Genomic DNA, 22,984 nt, shown 5'->3' with positions numbered 1-22,984 from the left:
TCAGATACCGACTGTGCCCAGCCAGACCTGGGGCTCAGAAGTAGCAGGGAAATGGCCCAGTAAATAAAGCAACACGTCGCAGAGGGACGTGAAGGATAAGAAAGCAACATATAGGCACGCTTCCTTTTATTGCGCTTTGCAGATATCGTGCTTTTTACAAATTGAAGGTTTGTGGCAACCCTGCATTCAGCAAGTCTAGCGGTGCCATTTTTCCAACAGCGTTTTTTAACTTCATGTCTCTGTCACACTTTGGTAATTCTCAAAAATTTCAAACTTTTTCGTTACTATTGTATTTGTTATGATGATCTGTGATCAGTGATCTCTGATGTTACTATTTTAATTGTTTTGGCATTTTTTAACAATGAAGTATTTTTCAATTGAGGTATATACATTGTTTTTTAGACAGTGCCATTGCATACGCAATAGACTACAGTACAATGTAAACAGAACTTTTATATGCGCTGGGAAACCAAAAAAATTTGTGTGACTTAGTTTATTGCAACATTCACTTTATTGTGGTGGTCGGGAACTGACCGAGGTCTGTCTATATTCTAATTAGGTCAGGAAAAGTGTCACACAGGGAAATATGGAGAACCAGCATCTGCCAGGCAGACTGGGGTAGAAGGAAACGGCCTTAAGGCAGTGAAACAGCACAGTGTCTGTGGGGGAAACACATGCAGTCAGGGATGGTATGGCAGGGAGAGGGCAGACCAACAGCTGGAAAGACTGGCAGGGGCCCAACGGTAAGGGGAACAGGGATGGAGGGACCAGACAAGAGACATGAAGGGGGCAGAATCCGTCAGGTCTGGTGACTGAACAGAAGTCGGGGGCGAGAGGGAGGCAGGGAGCAGGAAGGAGACGAAGGTGATTCCCAGGTTTCTGGACAGAGTGACTGAGTCTGCGGTGGGACCACTGGCAGGGAAGAGACACCAGAGAGAAGCAGAGCAGCAGAGGAGTTCAGTTTTGAGTCTGTGGAAGCTGTGGGGCATTTAGGTTGCAAGTTACCAGTGTCGGCGACAGCAGCAACCACTAGTATTTCTCTAACCACTTGCCGGCACTGCTTTGAGTGCCCCATGCACAGGAGACTGAGCTCACGGGGAGGAATCAGCCGTCACCAAGCACCTTCCACATGCCAGCACTGCAGATGGTGTGGGCTCCTGATCTGAGCTCCTAAATGGTCGACCAAGAGCACAGCAGATAGTAGACTAGATATAGAAACACTGAGCTTCGGCGCTGGCTCTGCTACAAACCAGCTTTGTGACCTTGGGCACGTCACCTACGTCAAGATCACACAGCTACTAAGTAAGTCTGAGCTCGTTTCTCTGCACATACCATGGGGCTAAGAACCCCGTTCCACCTGCACTGTGGTGACGACAGCACAGTGGCACTTGAGGCATTCTGCATCTTTCTCCACCTCAATGGGGACAAGTAAAGACTTGCAATATGACATCATCAAGCGTGAAGCTCTCCTCGCCACAAAAGGAACACAGAGGAGGAGGAGTCAGTGGGGCTGAACCAGAAGGCAATTCTGAAGGACGCAGAGAAGCGGCATCGGCTGAAGGACAAAGGGTGTGCAGACACGCAGTCGGGAGCCGTGGGAAGGGGGAATGCCTGGAGCTGATAGGTCTCTGGTGGGATCCAGGGACGCAGGAAGCCGACAGGAGCCCCAAAGCGGGACACCCTGTAAACCAGACTTCCAAAAGTGACCCTCCCACCCTGCTCAAAGGCCCTTCATGGCATTCACAAAGTCCTAAACCATATAGTGCCTGGAAAACTGCTGGTTCAGATCGTGAAGCAAGTCATTATGAGATTTCAAGGTCACCAATACATCCAGATAATCAACGCTGTCACTGTGCTTGCACTGGAAGAGCAGAAAGTGGGCCACTCACCTAAGAGTCTAAACAGCAGCTGCTTGGTGGCAACCTGGTAGTTGAAGATGTTGACCCCTTGGTTGTTGTTCACCCCCAGGCGAGCACCTGAGCGGACGATGGCACGGCACAAGTTGGCATTCCCTTTCATGTATGCCAAGAGCAGCACTGGGAAACAAAACCACAGGCAGGGCTACTTCCCACAGCCGAGGGCAGGACAGAACCCTGGCAGGACATGTGATGGCAAAGTCCCCACTGACACACAAGGGCCCTGGGGCTCTCATGACAGCTCCGCAGAGGATCCGCAGCATCTTGCAGCCAAGGACCCGGCCACAAGCCAGGGGGTCCAGAGCAGCTCCAGCTCCAGAGACACACTCCTGCCCATGCAGAGTTCTGGCCACAAGAGAACTGAAGAGGGTTAACACACTGGAGGGAAAATATACCATTGTTTCAGCTGCCTTCCTCTGGCATAAAACACTGGGGGGTGGGGGACAAAGCTCTTTTCACACAATGTAACTAACTCTGAAGACTCGTGAGGTGTGTACACGTGGAGAAAACAATAGATTAGTGCGGTAAACCTGCTCTAGAAAGTTCTTCTACCCCGTGGAGCCTCTCTCCTGTGCAGGTGCAGGCCTGGTGGGCACCCAGGCTCTGGCCAGGCCATCCTGCTGGCCCTCCCTACTTGGGCATGAAGCACCTGCCTGCCTGCCTGTTCACCTGCTCCTGGACAATGGTGCTCACTGGAGTAGGCTCTGGGTCCAGCAGCTCACTCCCAGGGCTGACTCCTCTGAAGCTCAGGCTCACCACTGCTGGCTTAAAAAACATGTTCATGAATCAAGGCCAAGAACTCTTCCCAAGGCCAAGAACTGATGACAAAATATTCGGTCCCATGCTAAGGTTTGGGACACCCTTTGGTGACTGCATTGCTGCCGAAGGCCACGAGGTTCTGTCTGGCATGATGGCGAATGAATGGGAATACAGCAGCAGCAAAGAGCTCAGAGGGCCCTGGGCTAGGAAGAAAGAGATTTGGTATTCGTCTTTGTTTCCTTACTTGAAAAATGGGGACACACTATACGCACTGCTTACCTTATAAGGTTGTTGCGAGTATTCAACAAGAAAATGAATGCAAAAGTCCATCAAAAACACTATGAAAGCTACACAAATTAACACAGTGATTGTGGGTGGCTGGAGCACAACCATGACAGAGGCCTGTTTATTAAACCCCTCAATTAGACATCAGCCCTCATCTGTATATAACATGCCACTTTTTCAAAACACATAAATACGCACTGTAGCACATTTCTTCCTTCTGAAGCACCTGTGAGGTGGCTATATTTCCTCTCTCTCTTGGGATTTGGAAGCTTGGGTAGGGATCTAGTTGACTGGATACGAGGTAGATGAGGGCAGTAAAAACAGGTGGGCAGGCCTGTCTGGACACGGATATGGCTTTGACCCACTAGACCCACTTCAGATGTGCTTATGCCTAAAATCAGACACTGCCAAATTCCAAGTCAGGAATCTGTGACAGGTTCTCACAGAGCCCAGCCCACTGGGCTGAATGTCCTTAAGTAACGGCATGGGTGCCTTGTTTTTCGGCATGGGCTCTTATTTTTCTAAGACGCAAGGAACACCAGTGAGACAGGACAGACAAAAACCTTATTACATACCTGTGTTTCCTTCTGCATCTGGTTTATCCAGAGGATACTCAGGCATGCACTCTAAGAAGAGATCAAAGATGGCTGCTGCGTTCTCCTTGCCATATTGTCCCAAAATGTGCAGTGGCGACTGGCCTCTGATAAAACAAGTTGGAATAGTTAGGGATATATCTGCCACAGCCATCATGCACAAGAGAAATGGGATTTTCAGAACTCTGTGATGCTGGATAAATCTAAAGGACACAATAATCATAAAAGTTTTCCTAAAAAGTTATTTTCAGAAAGAAAAATTCTGGGGTACTAAAGGCTGGTCAAGGGCCCTAGTGGACAGTTCTGCAGCATGCCCCTGGGGCTAATACAAGGTGCCCGTGACCACCAGCTCGGAGGGGCAGGCCAGGGGATGTGGAGCTCTGGCCTCTGCTCTGAACCACACACACTCACCGTAGATTAAAGGCTTCAGCATCCACGGTGCACTCTGTCAGGAGGACCCGGATGTTGTTGAGCCGGCCATGCATGACAGCAAGATGAAGAGCTGGGGAGGAAATCCTCTTACAGTGCAAGCCCAGAAGCACAGAGAGAAAATCTCGACTCTTCCTCACCCTCACAAACCTCCCTCTAAATGGGACTCGGCCAGAGCAGCCACCGTCCACTCACAGAACCATCCTTTCCACACTTCACCATCCCCAAGAATGAGTCTTAAATGCAACCTCCTAAGATTCACTTTCTGCCTCTGCCGTTATTCAAAGATGAGATTCAATAGTTTCACAAAAAGCCATTTAGGCTTCTAGGGTTACCACTCACATCAGGAGGCTACTCAGGCCCTGGTCAGGAGCAGGGTGCATGCCTGGCTCAGAGCATTTCCTGTCACAGCACTGCCCCTGTAAGAGCCAACCTCCGGGATGGGGAGCAGACCCAAGGGGGCAGTGCCCCTCCAACCCTAGAAGGGAGGGACTGCTCGAGGCACTCAGCACTGCACACGGGGAATGACTGGAAGTTACCATTATTTCCATTCTCATCCACAGCAGCAAAGTCCACTCCATTCTCCAAGAGGACTGAGCAAATGGTAGGCAGGTCCTGCTGGGCAGCAAGATGGAGGGCGGTCTGGCGGTGCTTGGTTAATTCATTCACCTTGGCTCCTGCAAGAAGCTGTTGAAGTTGATTACATGGTCAGCCGTTCTACCACAACCAACCAAGGTCCTGTGTAAGGGACCAAGCCTGCCTATCTTCTGGCATCCACAGAGTCTGCCCTGCTCGCAAAGCTGCGAGCAAACTCCTGGTGCGGCACAGGCCAGAAAAACCTATCCCAAAGGCAAACTGGCAATTATCAAAATGTTTAAAAAGCCATTCCCTAGGACACAGAAATTCTAAGACTTCAGTATATTAAACTACACAGGACTGCAGTGCACTATAAAGGATGTCCACTGCATGTAACAGTAGAACCAGACTGCAGAAAAGATTCAATTATAGAAATTATAATATATACAAACAACAGAACTGGTAGCCACTAAGATGTTAAAAATTTATGGTTTAACATGAAAGGATATCTATGCCATAGTAAGTCTAAAAAAAAGGCAAGTTAGGCCTCTCTTGCTTTCTGAGATGGCCCACACTCTGTCTGTGGAGTGTGTTTCTCTCTAAATAAATCCACTACTTACCTATCAAAAAAACAAAAAATAAAAAAATAGGGCTTCCCTGGTGGCACAGTGGTTAAGAGTCCGCCAGCCGATGCAGGGGGCACGGGTTCGTGCCCCGGTCTGGGAAGATCCCACATGCCGCAGAGCGGCTGGGCCCGTGAGCCATGGCCGCTGAGCCTGCACGTCCGGAGCCTGTGATCCTCAACGAGAGAGGCCACAACAGTGAGAGGCCCGCATACAGCAAAAAAATTAAAAATAAATAAATAAATAAAATTTTAATTTAAAAAGGCACGTTAGAAGACAGGAAGATAGTGTGATTCCATTTGGTGAGACAGAGATAGAGAACTGTATACACACACACAAACATACACAAACTGTGAAGGTGTTTAAAAGCATACACGCCAAACTCAGGGAAGAGTCAGGAGTGAAAGGGAGTTACTTACTGCTTTATATCCTTACATGCTTTAAGGGATATAAATAAATCTATAAAAATGTACTTTTTTAAATTATTTTTTTTAAAGAAAGAAAGCAACACAAAGAATTAAAGAATCAAAAGCAGGAAGGTCCTTTAAATAGTGTCTTATATATTCATTTAGTATCTGAAGTTCATTCATTATCCACTTCCTAACGAAGTTTCAAAGACAGCTGCTGTTAACAGAACAGAACCTCTACTTTGCAGTCAAAGCTCAATTTGCCTCTCCTGAGGTCTGCAGCCACCCTTGGTTCCTTTGTCTGTGTGTGCAGGCACTCTGCCTCTGGGAAAATCTAGGCAGTGATCAGCTTCTCTGGTTCTGACCTTGACTTCCAAGTCCCAGCCCCCCAGACCTCTGGGTGCCTGGTCAAATCACTCATAGGTCCAAATAGGACATGTCATAGAGGGGTATTCATGGTCATGAGTGCTGTGCTAGGGTCACCGCTAACCCCAAGGCTGGTTAACTGAGGGCAGGGGGAGAGGTTTGGAGAAAGGCACTGTTTCAGTGTGAACAGGTTCCAACATTAAGCTATACCGATTCATAGACAAAGGACTACGTGGCCACTGTTTGGAAGATCAGCTGTTTCTAGGGACTCCTATCACCTGCAAGATCAAGCCTTAGTAAGACAGAGGCATGACCTTGAGGAAGGGGCCCTGACCCTCAAAACGCCTAGGTTCCCAGGGTGGCGGGCAGACTGACACACACGGGGCGCAACTCCCTATTCACCTCTGCCTCCTTCGCTGCTCCCCACATCCAGTCTGCACCTGGCGTCTGTCAGACCCACCTCCTCATCACTCTCCAGTCCATCCTTCCCTGCGGCTGCCTCCCCTAGGCCTCTTCTCTGCTGACACTGCCCCCACCCCCTCACACCCCACCCCCAAGGCAGATGCTCTCTCAGCTCCAACACATGTCAAGTCATAAAGATTTTCCTAAAAAGAACTCTTCAAAAACAAAAATGGCAGGGCACCAAAGGCGGGTCAAGGGCTCCAGCGGTCAGTTCCGATGGGAGGCAGCCGCAAGTGCCGGCTCTGTAAGCCAGCCAGGTGACGTGGAGCCCTGGTCTTGGCTCTGGACCACGCTCTCAGCTCAAACACTCTACTGAAAGGATGAAGGCTGCTCACAGTTCTTGGTTTGAAATATGAGACCCCATGACCTGGTTTCTACCTGCCTCTCCAACCACATCTCCTTCTACTCTCTGCTCAAATTTCAACCAAACTTTGCCACTTGAAACACCACATGCACTTTCCAGTCTCCACATCTTTGCTCAGACCCTTCCCCTGCCTGGGTGGCATTAAGTTGTCCTGGAAAAGACAGGCTTTGGGGTCAAACAGAAATGGCCAAAATCCCAGCTATACTACGAACTAGTTGATTTTCCTTCCTTTCCTTCCTTTCCTTCCTTCCTTCCTTCCTCCCTCCTTTCTTTCTTTCTTTCTTATCTATCTATCAATTCATTCATTCATTCATTGCTGCTTGTGGGCTTTCTCTAGTTGTGGCGAGCGGGGGCTTCTCATTGCAGTGGCTTCTCTTGTTGTGGAGCATGGGCTCTAGGCGCACGGGCTTCAGTAATTGTAGCACGCGGGCTTCAGTAGTTGTGGCTCGCAGGCTCTAGAGCACAGGCTCAGTAGTTGTGGCACACGGGCTTAGTTGCTCAGCGGCATGTGGGATCTTCCCAGACCAGGGATCGAACCCGTGTCCCCCTGCATTGGCAGGCAGATTCTTGACCACTGCGCCACTGGGGAAGTCCACTGATATTCTTGAGGGAAGAAAATTCTTTGAGATTAAATTTTCTCCTTTGTAAAATGTAAAACATTTCCTACATCCCTCTGAGTAGTTTTGAGAATTAAGATGCAGTAAGCTCCCTGACATCAGTACTGATAGTTTTTTAGATCTGACACCAAAAGCAAATGCAACAAAAGCAAAAATAAAAAACTGGGACTACAAACCAAAATGCTTCTGCACAGCCAAGGAAAAACAATCCAATTAAAAATGGGCAAAGGATCTGAATACATATTTTTCCACAGGAGACATACAGATGGCCAACAGGTACATGAAAAGATGCTCAACATTACTAATCATCAGGGAAATGTATATCAAAACCACTACGAGAGGGACTTCCCTGGTGGTCCAGGGGGTAAGACTCCGAGCTCCCAATGCAGGGGGCCCGGGTTCGATCCCTGGTCTGGGAACTAGATCCCGCGTGCATGTTGCAACTAAGAAGTCCACATGCTGCAACCAAAAAAAAAAAAGATCCCACATGCCACAAGGAAGATCCCACATGCCACAACTAAGACCCAATGCAGCCAAAATAAACAAACAAACAAATAAATAAATAATAAATAAATATTTTTTAAAAGCCCATGAGATATCACCTCACACCTGTTAGAATGGTTATTATCAGTAACAAGTGCTGGCAAGGATGTGGAGAAAAGGGAAGCCTCATGCATTGCTGGTGGGAATGTAAATTGGTGCAGCCACTAAGGAAAAAGTATGAAGGTTCCTCAAAAAATTCAAAATACATCTACCATATGATCTAATAATTCCACTTCTGGGTATTTTTCCAAAAAAACCCCCCACTAATTCAAAAAGATATATGCACCCATGTTTAACTGCAGCATTATTTTTAGCAGCCAAGATATGGAAGCAACCTAAGTATCTGTGATGGAGGGATGGATAAAGAGCTGTGTTATGTATATACAATGAATACTATTCAGCCGTAAAAAGGAATGGAATCTTTTGCAGCAACATGGCTGGACCTTGAGAGCATTATGCTAAGTGAAATAAGTCAGAAAGAGAAAGACAAATACCGTATGACCTCACATGTGGAGTTTATAAAACAGACAACAAAAAAAACCCCCAAGCTCACAGATTCAGAGAATAGACTAGTGGTTGCCAGAGGCAGGGGTGAGGGCTGGGCAAAATGGGTAAAGGGGGTCAAAAGGCACAAACTTCCAGTTACAAAATAAGTAAGTCATGGGGGTGTGATGCACAGCATGGTGACTACAGTGAATAAACTGTAGTGTATATTTGAGAGTTGTTAAGAGTAAATTTAAAAATCCTCATCACAGTAAAAAAATTTGTTTTAACTACATATGGTGACAGATGTTAACAAGACTCGTGTTGATCATTTTGCAAAATATACAAATACCGAATCAATGTTGTATACCTGAAGCTAACTTAATGTTGTTTGTCAATTATACCCCCCCAAAAGATTTAAAAACTCATGAAAAAAAGAGAGTGGGGGGAGGGGGGAGGGAGGGGTGGGGGGAAGGAGGGAGGGGAGGGAGAGGGAGAGTGCGCGCGCTCGCTGGAAAGCACCAGCTGAGTGCCTGACACAGAGCCAGCAGACAACGGAAGTGACCTCCCTTCCCTTGATGCTCCCACCCTGCCGCCGCCAGCCACACACCACCTTCCCTCGCGGCCTCACTCCAGCATCTGCCTGCCCACTGGGCACTCAGGACACGCTGCCCACAGACAAACCTGCTTTCCTTAGTGTACCAGCTACCTCCCCAAATTCCTGCTGGCCTTTCACAATACCTGGCAAAACACCTGTGATAAGAGTCCGCACACACTCTACAACATGCTTTGTCCACACGTTTCATGCGATAATGTTTCAGCGACACTTACCAAATTGCGGACAATAATCTCTGAGCCTGCTTGGACAGAAAGGTGCAAAGGGGTCAACTTGGAAGCATCCTGGACTCTGGAATTCACGTTAGCCTGGACACTGATCAGGAACAGCACACTTTCGATATCAGAGTTCTGAACTGCCACGTGAAGAAAATTCCGGCCCTTGTTATCCACCTAAGGCAACATGTGGGAACCAAAATATTAGTGGGCTCCCCCTGCAAGAGGGCCTCCTGAGCACCTGCAAGCTGCACTGACCACTGGAGAGGCCACGGTGTAGTCTTCCCTCAGTTCCAGAAGCTCCCTCCCAAGAACCAACACTAAATGTCGCGCTACACCCAACGCCCCACACCCCACCATAGACCCACACTGCGTATTTATGCGTGTGACCACATGTGTGTGGTCAGAAAAAGGAAGCTAACCCAAGCTGCCCGGCATCCTCCCGCAGCAGGAGTGGAGTTGGAAGGCCAAGAAAGAGACAACCTGAAGGACAGGGAAAGGAAAGCACCAGAATACTGGGATGCACGGGGAAAGGCAATGGTGGACATCGGCTTTGGCGGTTTCCTGCTTTGGCTAAAACAAGCACCCAGAATTCTAAAAACCACAGCTGCAATGCCAGCCTGACCCTTGAGCAGCCAAACAAACCTTCAGAAATTTCCAGAAAGTCTCCTCTTTCACTGAGCTACAGGATAATAATACACGTTGGGGGAGGCCGCCAACAGTATGTCACAGACTTTGCACCACTGATGTAAAGCAGACAGAAGCTCACTCACATCAAACCACACAGGACACTACAGCTACCAGAGCTGCCATATCAGTGTGAGGGCTCAGGAGGAAGTGAGGGAGACACACATGCTGCACACACACCACATTCCGTCTCTCTCACGCACACACACACACACACACACAGAGCAACATATCTGCAAAGGACTTTGATCAACAGCACTGGTTTCATGCTAGATGGGGAGGAAATGTGAAATGACTTTCTCCATTCATGAACATTTTACCCCATGTGAGCAAGGGTGAGGTCAACACCTACTCCATCAGTCACACTGAGGCAAATGCTGAAGAAAAGGGACGTACGGAAGCCTGAAATACAAAGCAAAGGTCTCCACCCATGTTAGTACTTTTGTTCAGGTCCCAAGTCTCCAATTTACCTTCATAAATGGCTACTCATAAATCTTGGCGTAAATAGACAAATAAAGTGCTGGATGGAGATTCAAGTGTCTGAGAACTGACTTCACAAACCCATCCCAGCTCCCGCCTTAAACCAGTTGCCTCTGCCCTTTCCCACCCAGTCTGATGTTGCAGGTCAACAGCTCACCATCCAGAACAAGGACAACTGAGCCTGCTAAGCTGAATGCTGACAGCTCCTCTAAAACCCAACATGACACCAAAAGCTCAAGTTCAATTTAACCCTTTTAAGACATTCATTACTAGGGCAGGTAAACCACCCAGCAAAAGCAAAGAATGCCCTCAGTCGTACAAGCACAGAATTCCTGTCACTGGGCCCAGCCTCCGCCAGCTCCCTTCTACACATGGCACCAGCAGGTGGCTGGCATGCAGGGCAGAGCAGGCACATTCCATCCAGCACTGACAGGACATCTGAATGGCCAAAATTTAAGAAAGGGGAGTACAAATGTCTTTAACGAGAAGAGCCCTGTTTAGTTGGTGACACGTGTTTAGTGCTTGGGGCGCCGTGGAGAATGTTGGGTGCCGGTCACTCACCTGCTCAGCAGCCCCGGACTCTCGTTTCAGGATGGCCTCGGCCGCCTTGTTGTTCTTGTAGGTCATAGCACAGGCAAAGGGGGTCAGGCCCTGCCTGTCTCGGACATTCAGGTGGATGTCAGGGTGGGAAATCAACAGCTGAATGATGATGCCGTGTTGGTTGCTGATGGCCACATGGACAGGCGTTCTTCCTTCTGCATCCTGTGGGGACAAGGCACAGACTTCAATGTCCAAGCAAAGATAAAACCCAGGAAAAATATGAAGGGGAATAACCTGTAAACAGAATTCAGTTCTGAGAATCAATACTGCCACTCTGTATTTGAAATCAGCTTTTCAAGAGGCCAAACACAGAGATGACTGACAGCCACTCCCCATTACCTCCACGCTCCAGTGACCAGGGGCACAAACACATTTGGTTTAGAAAAGCTGCGATATGGGCTTTCCTGGTGGTGAAGTGGTTGGGAATCCGCCTGCCAATGCAGGGCACAGAGGTTCAAGCCCTGATCTGGGAAGATCCCACATGCCGCGGAGCAACTAAGCCCGTGTGCTACAACTACTGAGCCTGTGCTCTAGAGCCCGCAAGCCACAACTACTGAAGCCCACACACCTAGAGCCCATGCTCCGCAACAAGAGAAGCCATTGCAATGAGAAGCCTGCACACCGCAACGAAGAGTAGACCCCGCTCGCCGCAACTAGAGAAAGCCCACATGCAGCAACGAAGACCTAACGCAGCCAAATATAAATAAATAAAATTAATAAATTTATATATAAAAAAAAGCTGCAGTCACCCTCACCTCTAAGTTAAACCACTACTTATCTGGCTGCAGGGCCAAATAAATCTTTTCTGTTTTTGGCCGCACTGTGCGGCACGTGGGATCTTAGTTCCCCAACGAGGGATCGAACCCGTCCCCTGTATTAGAAGAACCTTAACCACTGGACTGCCAGGGAAGTCTGCTGCACACAAATCTTTACAGGCTAGAACGTTGAAAAGCATCAAGGAACGTAACTCAGGGATGCCCTATTGAGCTACTGGAACAGTTTCCTAAACACAGTACTCAGCTTGGGATAGGAACAAATTCTCAATGGAAATCTGTAACTAATGTGGACAGGAGGCAAAGAAAAGTTGATTGAACGAATCTTCCTCACTTTGTAGAAAGGACAAAGGCAAAGAGAAGAAAAGTCTTAACCTGAAATCATTAAAACAGGCTACATGACCCAAGAGACAGCCACTTCGTGTGTGTCCATCCCTTAGGCCCATTCATGGAAAAGCAGAGGCCCGAGACCAGAGACTCTGCAAGGTCCCTGGCCATAAGAGGAGATTTCCCTGATTCTGGGGTTACCATCCATCTCCCTAGAAAAGAGACACTCTCCTTACCTGTGCATTTACATTGGCACCAAACTCCAGAAGACACTGTATCGTCTCTTCCAGCCCCCAGGAGGCTGCCAAATGCAAGGGGGTCTGCCCATCTCTGGCCTCTTCCTCTCCTTCTCCATTAGCACCAGGTTGTCGGGGACTATTCACATCGCAGCCACTGAAAGGAAGGGGAAGTAAAAGGCATGCTTCCACCGAGCCTGAAGGCATGCTAACAGGTGTAAAGCAGCAGCCTTATCCAACCCAACAGAAAGGCTGCCACGACCAGGGACTGCAGTCCTTGGTCCTTGGCCTCGAATACTGGTGTGTGTGTCCTGCTCCCATAGATTTTTTTCTTTCTTTTTTTTTTGGCCATGCCACACGTCTTGTAGGACCTTAGTTTCCCGACGAGGGATGGAACCTGGGCCCCTGCACTGGAAGCGCAGAGTCCTAACCACTGGACTGCTAGGGAATTCCCCTGCTCCCATAGCTTTTTTGGCAATTGCTCCTGGGGGCAACCTGGGTATCAGAACTCTTAAAAACTCCCCCGGGCGATCTGCATGCATTTAAAGTTTGAGAATTACTGCTCTAAAGCTTTCCTGAATAACCTCACCTCCCACACCTCCTGCACTCTGAGGCCGTGGAGGCTGGCATGACTCAGGCATCTTGGTGGAGTCCTGCAGAGGCCATTCGGTCTCCTCCACCCCAGCCTCCTGGTCTCCTGTGTGAACTGGTCTGATGTGACTACAGGGACCTATACGGCTCCCAAAGCAGGAAGCTGGCTTAGCTTTTAGATTCTTTGATCTGGACACATAAGTCCCTCTCCCTGGCTGACTTGATCTGACAGAACAATGACCCTCTCTAGCCTTCATTACAAAGGTCAAGCTAGCTACAGGCAGGTCAAGACTATAGTTGGAGTAAATGAGAAAAGAGCCAGTGTGCAATAAGCTGAATAAGATCTGAAGGGATACTCAGGCCTCTCAGACCTGCGAATAAGAAAGCAGGCGATAGACTCGTTGTTTCCATCAATGGCTCTGTGCAGCAGTGTCTGAAGGCACCCACTAGGTCCTGGGCCCCAGCACGTGGAATCACAGCCATGTCTGACCTGCAGGAAAACACAGGTCACTCACAAGCACTGCCAAGCAAAGGTAAACACGTTTATTACCATCTGTGAGCCCTATGCACATCATTAGACCCAGTTTTCAGGCGAGATACAGTAGATCGTTAACTGATATTTAGTTTAATCTGTACCATTCATTAGTTTTACAAACACTGATTAAAATCTGCTCAGTGCAAGTTTTTGCACTAGGTCCTGCAGGAGGGGTTTGAGAAATAAAAGGAAGATATGTTTGATTAGTGCCCTCTAGAGCTGTGTCCTAGAAGGGACAGAAAACACACACAAATGCCTGCATACACACACTCATGAGCCCCCAGTAACACACACCTGTAAACAGCAGGTAATCTCAAGAACAGTTGGGTAAAACCCCCAGGTTTAAAATGCCTTTATGTCACATTTCAGGCCCTTCAGAAAACTAAATGAGCTTCTGGGGCTACCTCCACTTTTGGAGCCTGTCTTCTGAATAAGGGGGACAAACCTGAGATTTGAGAACTTATCACTGTGGTGACAGTGAGGACATCCCACAGCCAGTGAAGCCACCACCGGAGCAGACCCCTGAGGAAATGCCTCAGCTCTCTTGCTTCTTGGTAGTTTTCTTGATAAAGACACCATACGAAAAGGTGTTGGCCAAGGCTACGTTGAACCGCAAGCTGCTTTAACATGACTTTTGACTGCTTGTCCTTGACCCAAGCTGTTACCTGGTAGATCTCATGCTCCTTATGATTGCTACGGAGGCCCCAAATCCATCTCTGACACAGAATACCCCATGTGTAAACGGAGCTGAAGTTGAGCTTGTCTCACCAGAGTGGATGCGATGTCCTCCAGATCATTTGCCAGCGCAAGCCACAGTGGGGGGTTCCCCTTCTCATCTGGCACAGACATGTCAGCTCCTCGGGTGCATATGGCATCCACGACAAGGGGAAGCTGATTTCTGATGGCCAGCTGAAGAGCTGTCTCCCCATCCTGAGTCCTGCTGGGACATGGACACCAAAACCAATGTTTGTATCTGGGGCCAAATGATAAAGGGTGCCCTTCTGGGCATCCTAGAGGCCAGAGTCCACTGTATCCCTTAAACACACTTCACCCACATTCATTAATATTCTTTCAGAGAAAGTTAACCTGTCAATAGCATCTGTCCCTCCTGTCTTTTTAAAAAATACAGCCAGGCTATCCTACTGCACAGAGAAGATAACTGCCAAACATCCCAGCATGCCGCAATCTTACAGGCATACAGCTGCTTTCAACAGCATCTGAATAAAGTATCACCCCAACTACCCACTTGACAAAACACTTTCACCCACTCAGTCATTCTGGGTCAGTTGACATTGGAGATAAAGATAAATTCCTTTGAAAAAACAAAAATAATAAAAATTTAACTGTGTATTTTCGCCCCTCAAGCCTTTTGATAGCTCGTCTGTTGGAATGTTCTTCATTATAACTGAAATTCCTACTTAAATAATTGATTTTGGACTGTCCTTTTTAATGAGATTTGTGCAATATTGTGCCCTGGTCTCGAAAGGTTCAAATAAGAGCAAAGCACACAATTCTCCTTCTGAGTCTATGATTACATTTAATTACAACACTGTATCGGTACTTTTTCAGAGTCAGTGTTTCTCTCCCTTTAACAAGGAACAAAACTCTTTTCTACAAGCAAGGCTATGAACCACCTCAACTAAACGTGTCCTGGTGCTGTGGCGGAGTGCTGTTCCAGCCCACCTGATGTTTATGTCCGCCTGGTGCTCCAGGAGAAAGAGCGCGCTCTTGCTGTCCTGCCGCTGCATGGCCATGTGCAGCAACGTCTGCCCGTCTGACATGGTGTCGTTGATGCAAGCCCCGGAGCCCAGCAGCTGGGCTGCGATCGTGTGCATGCCTGGGAAACAGACAAGCCCTGATTAACGTGGGCTCAGCTTCTCCCACTTCATCAACCTCTTACTACAACAAACACCCTCTCAACTTTGCAAAGCCAGCAGTTCTCCACTGGATATTACGGGCTGAACCCAAACAGAAAGGCTGTCCTACAACAAATGATTAGCTCCAACCCTTCCACCTCCCTTCCTCTAGCGCTCACTGTCTGGCGTATGTCTGTCTGCAGCCTCTGGCACCACCTTACCAGTCCATAATGCCAGGCCCAGCACAGTTTGGTCTCGGGAATCCTTGAGGCTGAAGTCTGGAATAATTTGCAGGTTGTTGGTGGCATGAAGAGCATTAGCTAAATTTTTTAAAAGAAAAAGAACACTTGATTTCACCATCCCATGGATCACATTTAAAGTATTCAAGAGAATACCAGCTCAATTTCAAACTGACTGACTGATCATTTCTATACAAAGAGAACTGATAAATCTTCTTGTGGGAAGTGGAAGCCAAGACATTTGATATTTTGGAGCAAAGTTTATGAGGAAAAATGAATGGTTTTAAAGGTTAAAATACTGAATCTTCACAAAAGGAAAACAGCATCCACTATGGAAACACACATTAATTACTTGATTACTGAAAAGAGGATCAAAACAATGCCCTGGTGACATTTCCCTAACACGTAAGTCCTACCATCGTACACCTCCTGTGTGGGCTAAGAAAAAGGCACAGCCTGCCTAACACCCCACTTCCTTCCATGAGCTCAGTGCTAAAAGGTGCTGGCCTTAACAAGGACGCGGGAAAGAGTAAAACAAATTTCAAGGCAGGAAAGAGAAAAACTGGAAGATGACTTTCTGAGGGAAACGGGCCTCCCTCGTGGCAGGGGCTTCCCTCGGCCCCTCTTTCTGGCTCCTCTTTCATGGTTCACCTGCCAGGGAGGCTCAGAGGTGGGCGAGAGAGCTGACCGGCTCGTGGAAGACCGGCGGTGGCAGTTTCCAGAGACAGTGCTCACGCCAAGGCAGAACTCTGCTTGACCCGCACTGAAGTGGCCTGGGGCCACACCCCAAAACAACAGAGGAGCGGCCAGAGACTCTAAACCTTAACCCCGCGGATGAAGTGGGCAGGCCCCATCCTGAAAATGTACACAGGGAAAAACAGTAGCCGGAGCCAGAATATATGCTTATCTGGTTTGACCGCAAAGGATTTTTTGGGTAAGAAAACACACCAATGGAAGAAACATCAACTCTGTCATTAACTACTCAAAACCACTATGCAAAGGTCACGGTGATGGGCAGTAATCCCTAACTACCTACCTTTTTGCTCCAGGATGACAGACACCACATCTGGATGATTATAGGCAATCGCCATGTGCAGTGGTGTCTGCAGGTAGACGCTGCTGTCCGCTGAGCTGGGCAAGGATGCAGGCTGCTTTGGTGAAGGCAGGGCCTCCTCCGTCTGCAGGTTTGGGTTGGCTCCCTGCTGCAGAAGCTCTGCAGTGAGGTTGGCCAGGCCATGCCGACAGGCCGTGTGCAACGGGGTTTCTCCCTGAACAGAAATGAACAGTCCCAGTCAGAGCACTTCAGCCTAGGAGGCCCCTTCACAAAGGGACAAAGACAGCCTACGTGCCGCAGCTCAGGTCCCCAGTGCCAGGCGCAGCCCCCGGCTCACCCTGTCACCAGCTCCAGGGGGGCTGCCCACCCCTCAGGGCTCCTCTCCTTCCCCTTCTCCTGTGCATCATCCTTACTTCCTCCAGTGTCCTCCCAACACCCTCCAAACACCCTGGGTCCTCACCTTCTGCATTTCCACCCTGCACTTAGTTTTTAGAATTGTGTTGCTAAGTATAAAAATAATACATTATTATTATTATTATTAAACAACAGACGACCTCCGAGCGTCACTAAAATAAACACTGTAGAAATCAGAAAAGCCTCACATCCACAGCCCCAGAGATAAGCGGTGCTGTCAGTCAACTGTCACGGCTTTTTAACCCCCTCCAGCACACGGATGCCCTGATTCTTTCATCAGCTTGTATCAACCTCATCTTGAACTCTGATCAAGAAACAGCTCTTTCCCCCACTTTTTAAAATTAAAAAAATTTTAATTGGTATTAGAGGTACCTGATTCAATATTCAAAAGGTGCAAGAGTATACACTGAAAAGAAGTTTCCCCTCATGCCTTCCCCCCCACCTACCCAATTATCCTCCCCTGAAGGAACCATTATTACCAGTTTCATGTTTCTCTCCAGTGACGGAATACTCACACAAAGACATATACACATGTGTATATATGTGTGAATACATATACGTGTACACATGTACACACACACACACACACACAGAGGATCTTTTCACCCAAACTGAACACACTGCTCTGCAACGGCTCCTACCGAAGCTACACATCCTCATTGTTTAGAGTCCAAGAACTTCACCTACAAGGATTGCTGTGAAAAACAGCAAGATCTCACCTCGTTTTCCCTAAAAAAAATTCTCCTTTCCCAGAGGGAACCACTTTGAATTCTTTGAGCGGGTTTTGTAATTTCCTCATTTCTAGCTGACGTGTTTTTATTGCCGCCTCTTGACTTGCCGGGTGTGGGATTCCCTGTGGGTCCTGCCACTGTGATCTCACTGGGTGATAAGGATTTGGCTCTTTCACTTCTTTCCCCCGGTGGACCCCTTCCCACCCCACCCTCTCCCTACAGCCTCCTCCTCGGGGCTGTCTTCTGCTCCAGCCCTTCCCCCCACACAGCCTCCCTGGGTACGCTTATCTACGCCCATGACTTCTACCAGGGAACACAAGCAGGGGACTCTCAAACCCGGATCTCCAGCCTTGTCTGTATATCCAATTTTCCCACTGCCTGCAGGATATCCCTGCCTGAATGTTTAAAAAGGAGTTCAACAATCACAAAATGGAATTCACTCTGCCCACAGCAGTTCTTCCCCCTGGCCAGTCCCCTGCTTCTCTTCTTGGATCCAACACAACCGTCTTAACACCCCTCCAGCCCTTGCTTCTGAGAGCCACAGAGGTAGGTCCCATGGACTATCATTCTGCAATTCCTCTGAAACCCATCCCGTTGGGTCCAAATCTAGTATCAGAGGTCAGGACAAGCCATTGCTTGTCTAGATGATTCCCACCTGGCTCCAGCCTGGATCTCAGTGGTACATCCACCCCGCCAGCTATCCCAGGAAGCTTTCTCAACCCGGAAATGATCATACTGCTTGTCTACTTCTGTGGATTTTCTCTTCCCACAGGATAAAGTCCAAAGACCTTAAACCAGCATTCCAGACCCGTCTCCAGTGTCATTCTCACTTGCTTTCAAGTCGAGTCTCCTCTGTGCCTCTACATCTTAAGGTTTCACCCAGTTTTGCTCTGAAGGGTATCAGAGAAGGAACAGTGGTAGACAATGTGGGCTCAAGGGAGAATTTTTTTTAAAGTTCAGAGACAGTAGAGCATGTCTGTATGCTATTAGAAACGAACAGTGGGCAACACTGATGACACAGGAGAGAGACAGACAGAGGCAGACACACATAATGGCAGGAGCAAAGCCAAGAAACCAGCCGCTGGTGCATTCAGGGCCACGCCATCATTCTAGCTGGAGAGCAGGCCAGTGCAGACAGATTAGTAGATTTAATGGTGGGAAAAAATGGCGCTGCCCTCCCCGCTGTGCTTCTATGACACACTGATTTGTCTCATACACCAAGCTGTTTACTGCTTTGCCCAGCGCTGTTGAGAGAAAATGCAACTGTATGTTGTAGTGCCTGAGTCTTAATACTGGCTCCGTTATTTACGAGTCACTTAACCACTCAGAACCTCAAGGTTCTTTACCCTGAAATGAGGGATTTACAGATGTTGATAATCTCTCTTCAACACATGCTGCTTCTAGATCCACTGTGAGAACTGAAAGGGATAATAACCTTGAAGCTCCTAGCACAAAGTGGCTGTAGAATAAATGTGATCTTAAAGATAAACACATCCTCCCCGTCTGAAAATTATAAAGTAAAAATAACTATCATTTAGTTTCTAATGTCCCAGATGTTATGCTAATAAGCACTTAAATTTATCATTTATTTTTATCTTAACCATACCTTATGAAATCAATATTAACCCCACTTTACAGATGAGAACTGAAGCTCAGAAACGTGAAGCAACTTGCCTAAGACCACATACAGCAGGATGGGAAATGGGAAACCTAGTAAATCCAGAAATGTCCAACCCGAAAGGCCCCCCTTTAACACTGCACCATCTTGCCTTAGCTTGAGATACAGACTAAATAAACATTCACACAGGAAAACTTTAGCAAATGCAAAATGTTACAAAAAATTAAGATGCTAATATGGTAGGTTTTTGTGTCCATGTTTGCTAATCTCTAGTAGACCATGAAGTCCGCAGTGTATTGTTTAGGACCTGACATACCACAAATGCTTAAGAAGTGGTTGCTGAATGAATCGATCAACCAATATTTGAGGATAAAAGCATCTCTTCGACTCTGGTTTTTTTTTTTTTTTTTGCTGTACGCGGGCCTCTCACTGTTGTGGCCTCTCCCGTTGCGGAGCACAGGCTCCGGACGCACAGGCTCAGCGGCCATGGCTCACGGGCCCAGCCGCTCCGCGGCATATGGGATCCTCCCAGACCGGGGCACGAACCCGTATCCCCTGCATCGGCAGGCGGACTCTCAACCACTGCGCCACCAGGGAGGCCCCGACTCTGGTTTTTTAACACTGTCCATGTATTTTTTTTTTTTTTGACAAAAGTTGAAGAGAATCTACTCTGTTCTTTCCTACCCATCCACCACTGCCGTTTCTCCCACAGGCCACAGCCGCTTCACCTGGCCGCCCTGTCACACTTACCCACTTGTTTCTGTGGTTGACGTGGGCACCACTGGTTGCCAGGAAAAGAGCCGCTGCCTCGTTTCCTGCTTCAGCTGCCCGCTGCAGTAAGCAATTTCCTAGGAGAAAATGGGCATATTCATCCTCCCATTTGCATAAAAGTGAGCTCAAGTTCCACACTGCACCACACCCTGCCCTTCCCTACCACCTTTCACAATGTACAAGCCCACACCAGACATAGGGGACATTTAAGTCTACACAGGCACCCTGTGTGTGGACACAGAGACTCAAATGAGCCTGTGTGGGGAGAAAACACTTGGTCTGGAAGTCAGAAGACACTCATTCCTCCCTGGATTTCCCACTAGCCACCTCCTAGGACCAGGGGGAAGCTATGTCTCCTTACCAGGGTTGGTTAGAGCATAATTTGTCAACAGCAGTGCTACTGACATTTTGGGCCAAATGATTCTCTGCTGTGAGGAGTCTGACCTGTACACAGTGCGGTATTTAGCAGTATCCCTGGCTTCTGCCCAACAGATGCCAGTAACACTCTCAAACTTATTTTTTGAAATTAATTAATTAATTAATTAATTTTTGGCTGCGTTGGGTCTTCTTCGCTGCGCGCAGGCTTTCTCTAGTTGTGGCGAGCGGGGGCTACTCTTCGTTGCGGTGCACGGGCTTCTCATGGCGGTGGCTTCTCTTGTTGCGGAGCACGGGCTCTAGGCGCGTGGGATTCAGTAGTTGCAGCACTTGGGCTCAGCAGTTGTGGCACACGGGCTTAGTTGCTCTGCAGCATGTGGGATCTTCCCAGACCAGGGCTCGAACCCGTGTCCCCTGCATTGGCAAGTGGATTCTTAACCACTGCACCACGACCCTCAACCTTATTGTGACAATCAAGACTGTCTACAGATGTTACCAAACGTCCCTTGGGGGGTGAGGCTTGGGAAGTCATCTCTGAGAACCTCTGGGGTAGATGACCATTTTGAAGACACTGTGAGCTGAAGTTCTACCAGAAAATGCTCCTTAAATACTTTAGTTTTACTCCTATGGCCTTAAATATGTTTGTTCTTGGCTTAGAAATGTTTTACTTCGCACTATCACTCTTCTAAATAAAAGTCTTAGAAAGAAAAAAACAATAGGAAAAACTCTCTTTGACATAAACCACAGCAAGATCTTTTTTGACCCACCTCCTAGAGTAATGAAAATAAAAACAAAAATAAACAAATGGGACCTAATTAAACTTAAAAGCTTTTGCACAGCAAAGGAAACCAAAAACCAGATGAAAATACAACCCTCAGAATGGGAGAAAATATTTGCAAACGAAGCAACAGACAAAGGATTAATCTCTGAAACATACAAACAGTTCATGGAGCTCAATATCAAAAAAAACAAACAACCCAATTAAAATGAGCGGAAGACCTAAATAGACATTTCACCAAAGAAGACATACAGATGGCCAAGAAGCACATGAAAAGATGCTCAACATCACTAATTATTAGAGAAATTCAAATCAAAACTACCATGAGGTATCACCTCACACCTAACAGAATGGCCATCACCAAAAAATCTACAAACAATAAATGCTGGAGAGGGTGTGAAGAAAAGGGAACCCTTTTGTACTGTTGGTGGGAATGTAAACTGACAGCCACTGTGGAAAACAGTATGGAGGTTCCTTAAAAAACTAAAAATAGAACTACCATATAACCCAGCAATCCCACTACTGGGCATATGCCCCGAGAAAAACCATAATTCAAAAGGACACATGTATCCCAATGTTCATTGCAGCACTATTTACAATAGTCAGGACATGGAAACAACCTAAACGTCCAACAACAGATGAATGGATAAAGAAGATGTGGTACATATATACAATGGAACATTACTTGGTCACAAAAAGGAATGAAATTGGGTCATTTGTAGAGATGTGGATGGACCGAGAGTCTATCATACAGAGTGAAGTAAGCCAGAAAGAGAAAAACAAACATCGTATATTAACACATATATGTGGAATCTAGCAAAATGGTACAGATGAACCTATCTGCAGGGCAGGAATAGAGACGTAGACGTAGAGAACGGACATGTGGACACAAAGTGGGAAGGGGAGGGCGGGACGAATTGGGAGATTAGGACTGACACATATACACTACGATGCATAAAACAGATAGCTAGCAGGAACATGCTATAAAGCACAGGAAGCTCTGCTTGGTGCTCTGTGATGACCTAGATGGGTGGGATGGGGGTTGGGGAGGGAGGGAGGTCCAAGAGGGAGGGGATATAGGTATACATAGAGCTGATTCACTTCCTTGTACAGCAGAAACTAACACAACATTGTAAAGCAATTATACTCAATTAAAAAAAATTTTTTTTCTTCTTTTCCTCTTGAAATGGTTTTAGTCCCAGAACAGTGTTTTCTCTATTAAAATCCATTTCCTTTTTGGATAAACACAAGTCTCATGTTCTACAGCTATGCTATTTGAAAACTCAAAATAAATTAAATACCAGGACTAAAACCAAGGAAAAGCAACGGGACAAAGTACTGCTTTGTTTTCATGCCATTTTTATCTTTTCCCTCGGAGAAAGTGATTCCACGCCTAGTTGAGAGTCTTTCTAATTGAGAGACTCCTGATAAGAGTCCCATTTTCACTTCTGTAGTCATGCCAGTGTACACAATAATTAAATCATATACCTCACTACAGAACAAAGATAACCTGCAACTGCTAAAACATTACTGATATGTCTATGAAAACTCTAAGTATATAATGGAAAATTGACAGAACTAGCAAGAAAAATGGACAAATCCATAATCGCAGTGACCATTTCTAATATACCTCCCAGAAACTGACAGATCAAGGAGTCCAAAAGT

At 47.3% G+C, this 22,984-nt stretch overlaps 1 protein-coding gene across 2 annotated transcripts in view; it reads right to left on the bottom strand.

Moving 5' to 3' along the window:
- ANKFY1 (ankyrin repeat and FYVE domain containing 1) overlaps nucleotides 1-22,984 on the bottom strand; it is a 74,328-nt gene that overhangs the window by 3,541 nt on the left and 47,803 nt on the right. The window contains exons 11-23 of one of the 2 annotated variants that reach the window (XM_082604806.1): nucleotides 20,146-20,243; nucleotides 16,615-16,846; nucleotides 15,561-15,659; nucleotides 15,167-15,320; nucleotides 14,252-14,423; nucleotides 13,320-13,438; nucleotides 12,358-12,514; nucleotides 10,983-11,183; nucleotides 9,255-9,431; nucleotides 4,522-4,669; nucleotides 3,965-4,055; nucleotides 3,536-3,660; nucleotides 1,890-2,036 (exon numbers count right to left, since the gene is read on the bottom strand). In XM_082604806.1, coding sequence (XP_082460932.1) covers nucleotides 1,890-2,036; nucleotides 3,536-3,660; nucleotides 3,965-4,055; nucleotides 4,522-4,669; nucleotides 9,255-9,431; nucleotides 10,983-11,183; nucleotides 12,358-12,514; nucleotides 13,320-13,438; nucleotides 14,252-14,423; nucleotides 15,167-15,320; nucleotides 15,561-15,659; nucleotides 16,615-16,846; nucleotides 20,146-20,243 — 1,920 coding nt within the window. The remainder of the gene's footprint in view (nucleotides 1-1,889; nucleotides 2,037-3,535; nucleotides 3,661-3,964; nucleotides 4,056-4,521; nucleotides 4,670-9,254; nucleotides 9,432-10,982; nucleotides 11,184-12,357; nucleotides 12,515-13,319; nucleotides 13,439-14,251; nucleotides 14,424-15,166; nucleotides 15,321-15,560; nucleotides 15,660-16,614; nucleotides 16,847-20,145; nucleotides 20,244-22,984) is intronic. The other variant, XM_082604807.1, reaches the window with a different exon arrangement.

This window comes from Mesoplodon mirus (genome assembly GCF_964341445.2).
Source record: "Mesoplodon mirus genome assembly, chromosome: 18".
Taxonomy (NCBI): domain Eukaryota; kingdom Metazoa; phylum Chordata; class Mammalia; order Artiodactyla; family Ziphiidae; genus Mesoplodon; species Mesoplodon mirus.
The sequence above is the reverse complement of the archived record's forward strand: the minus strand, read 5'-3'. Positions and strand labels throughout refer to the sequence as shown.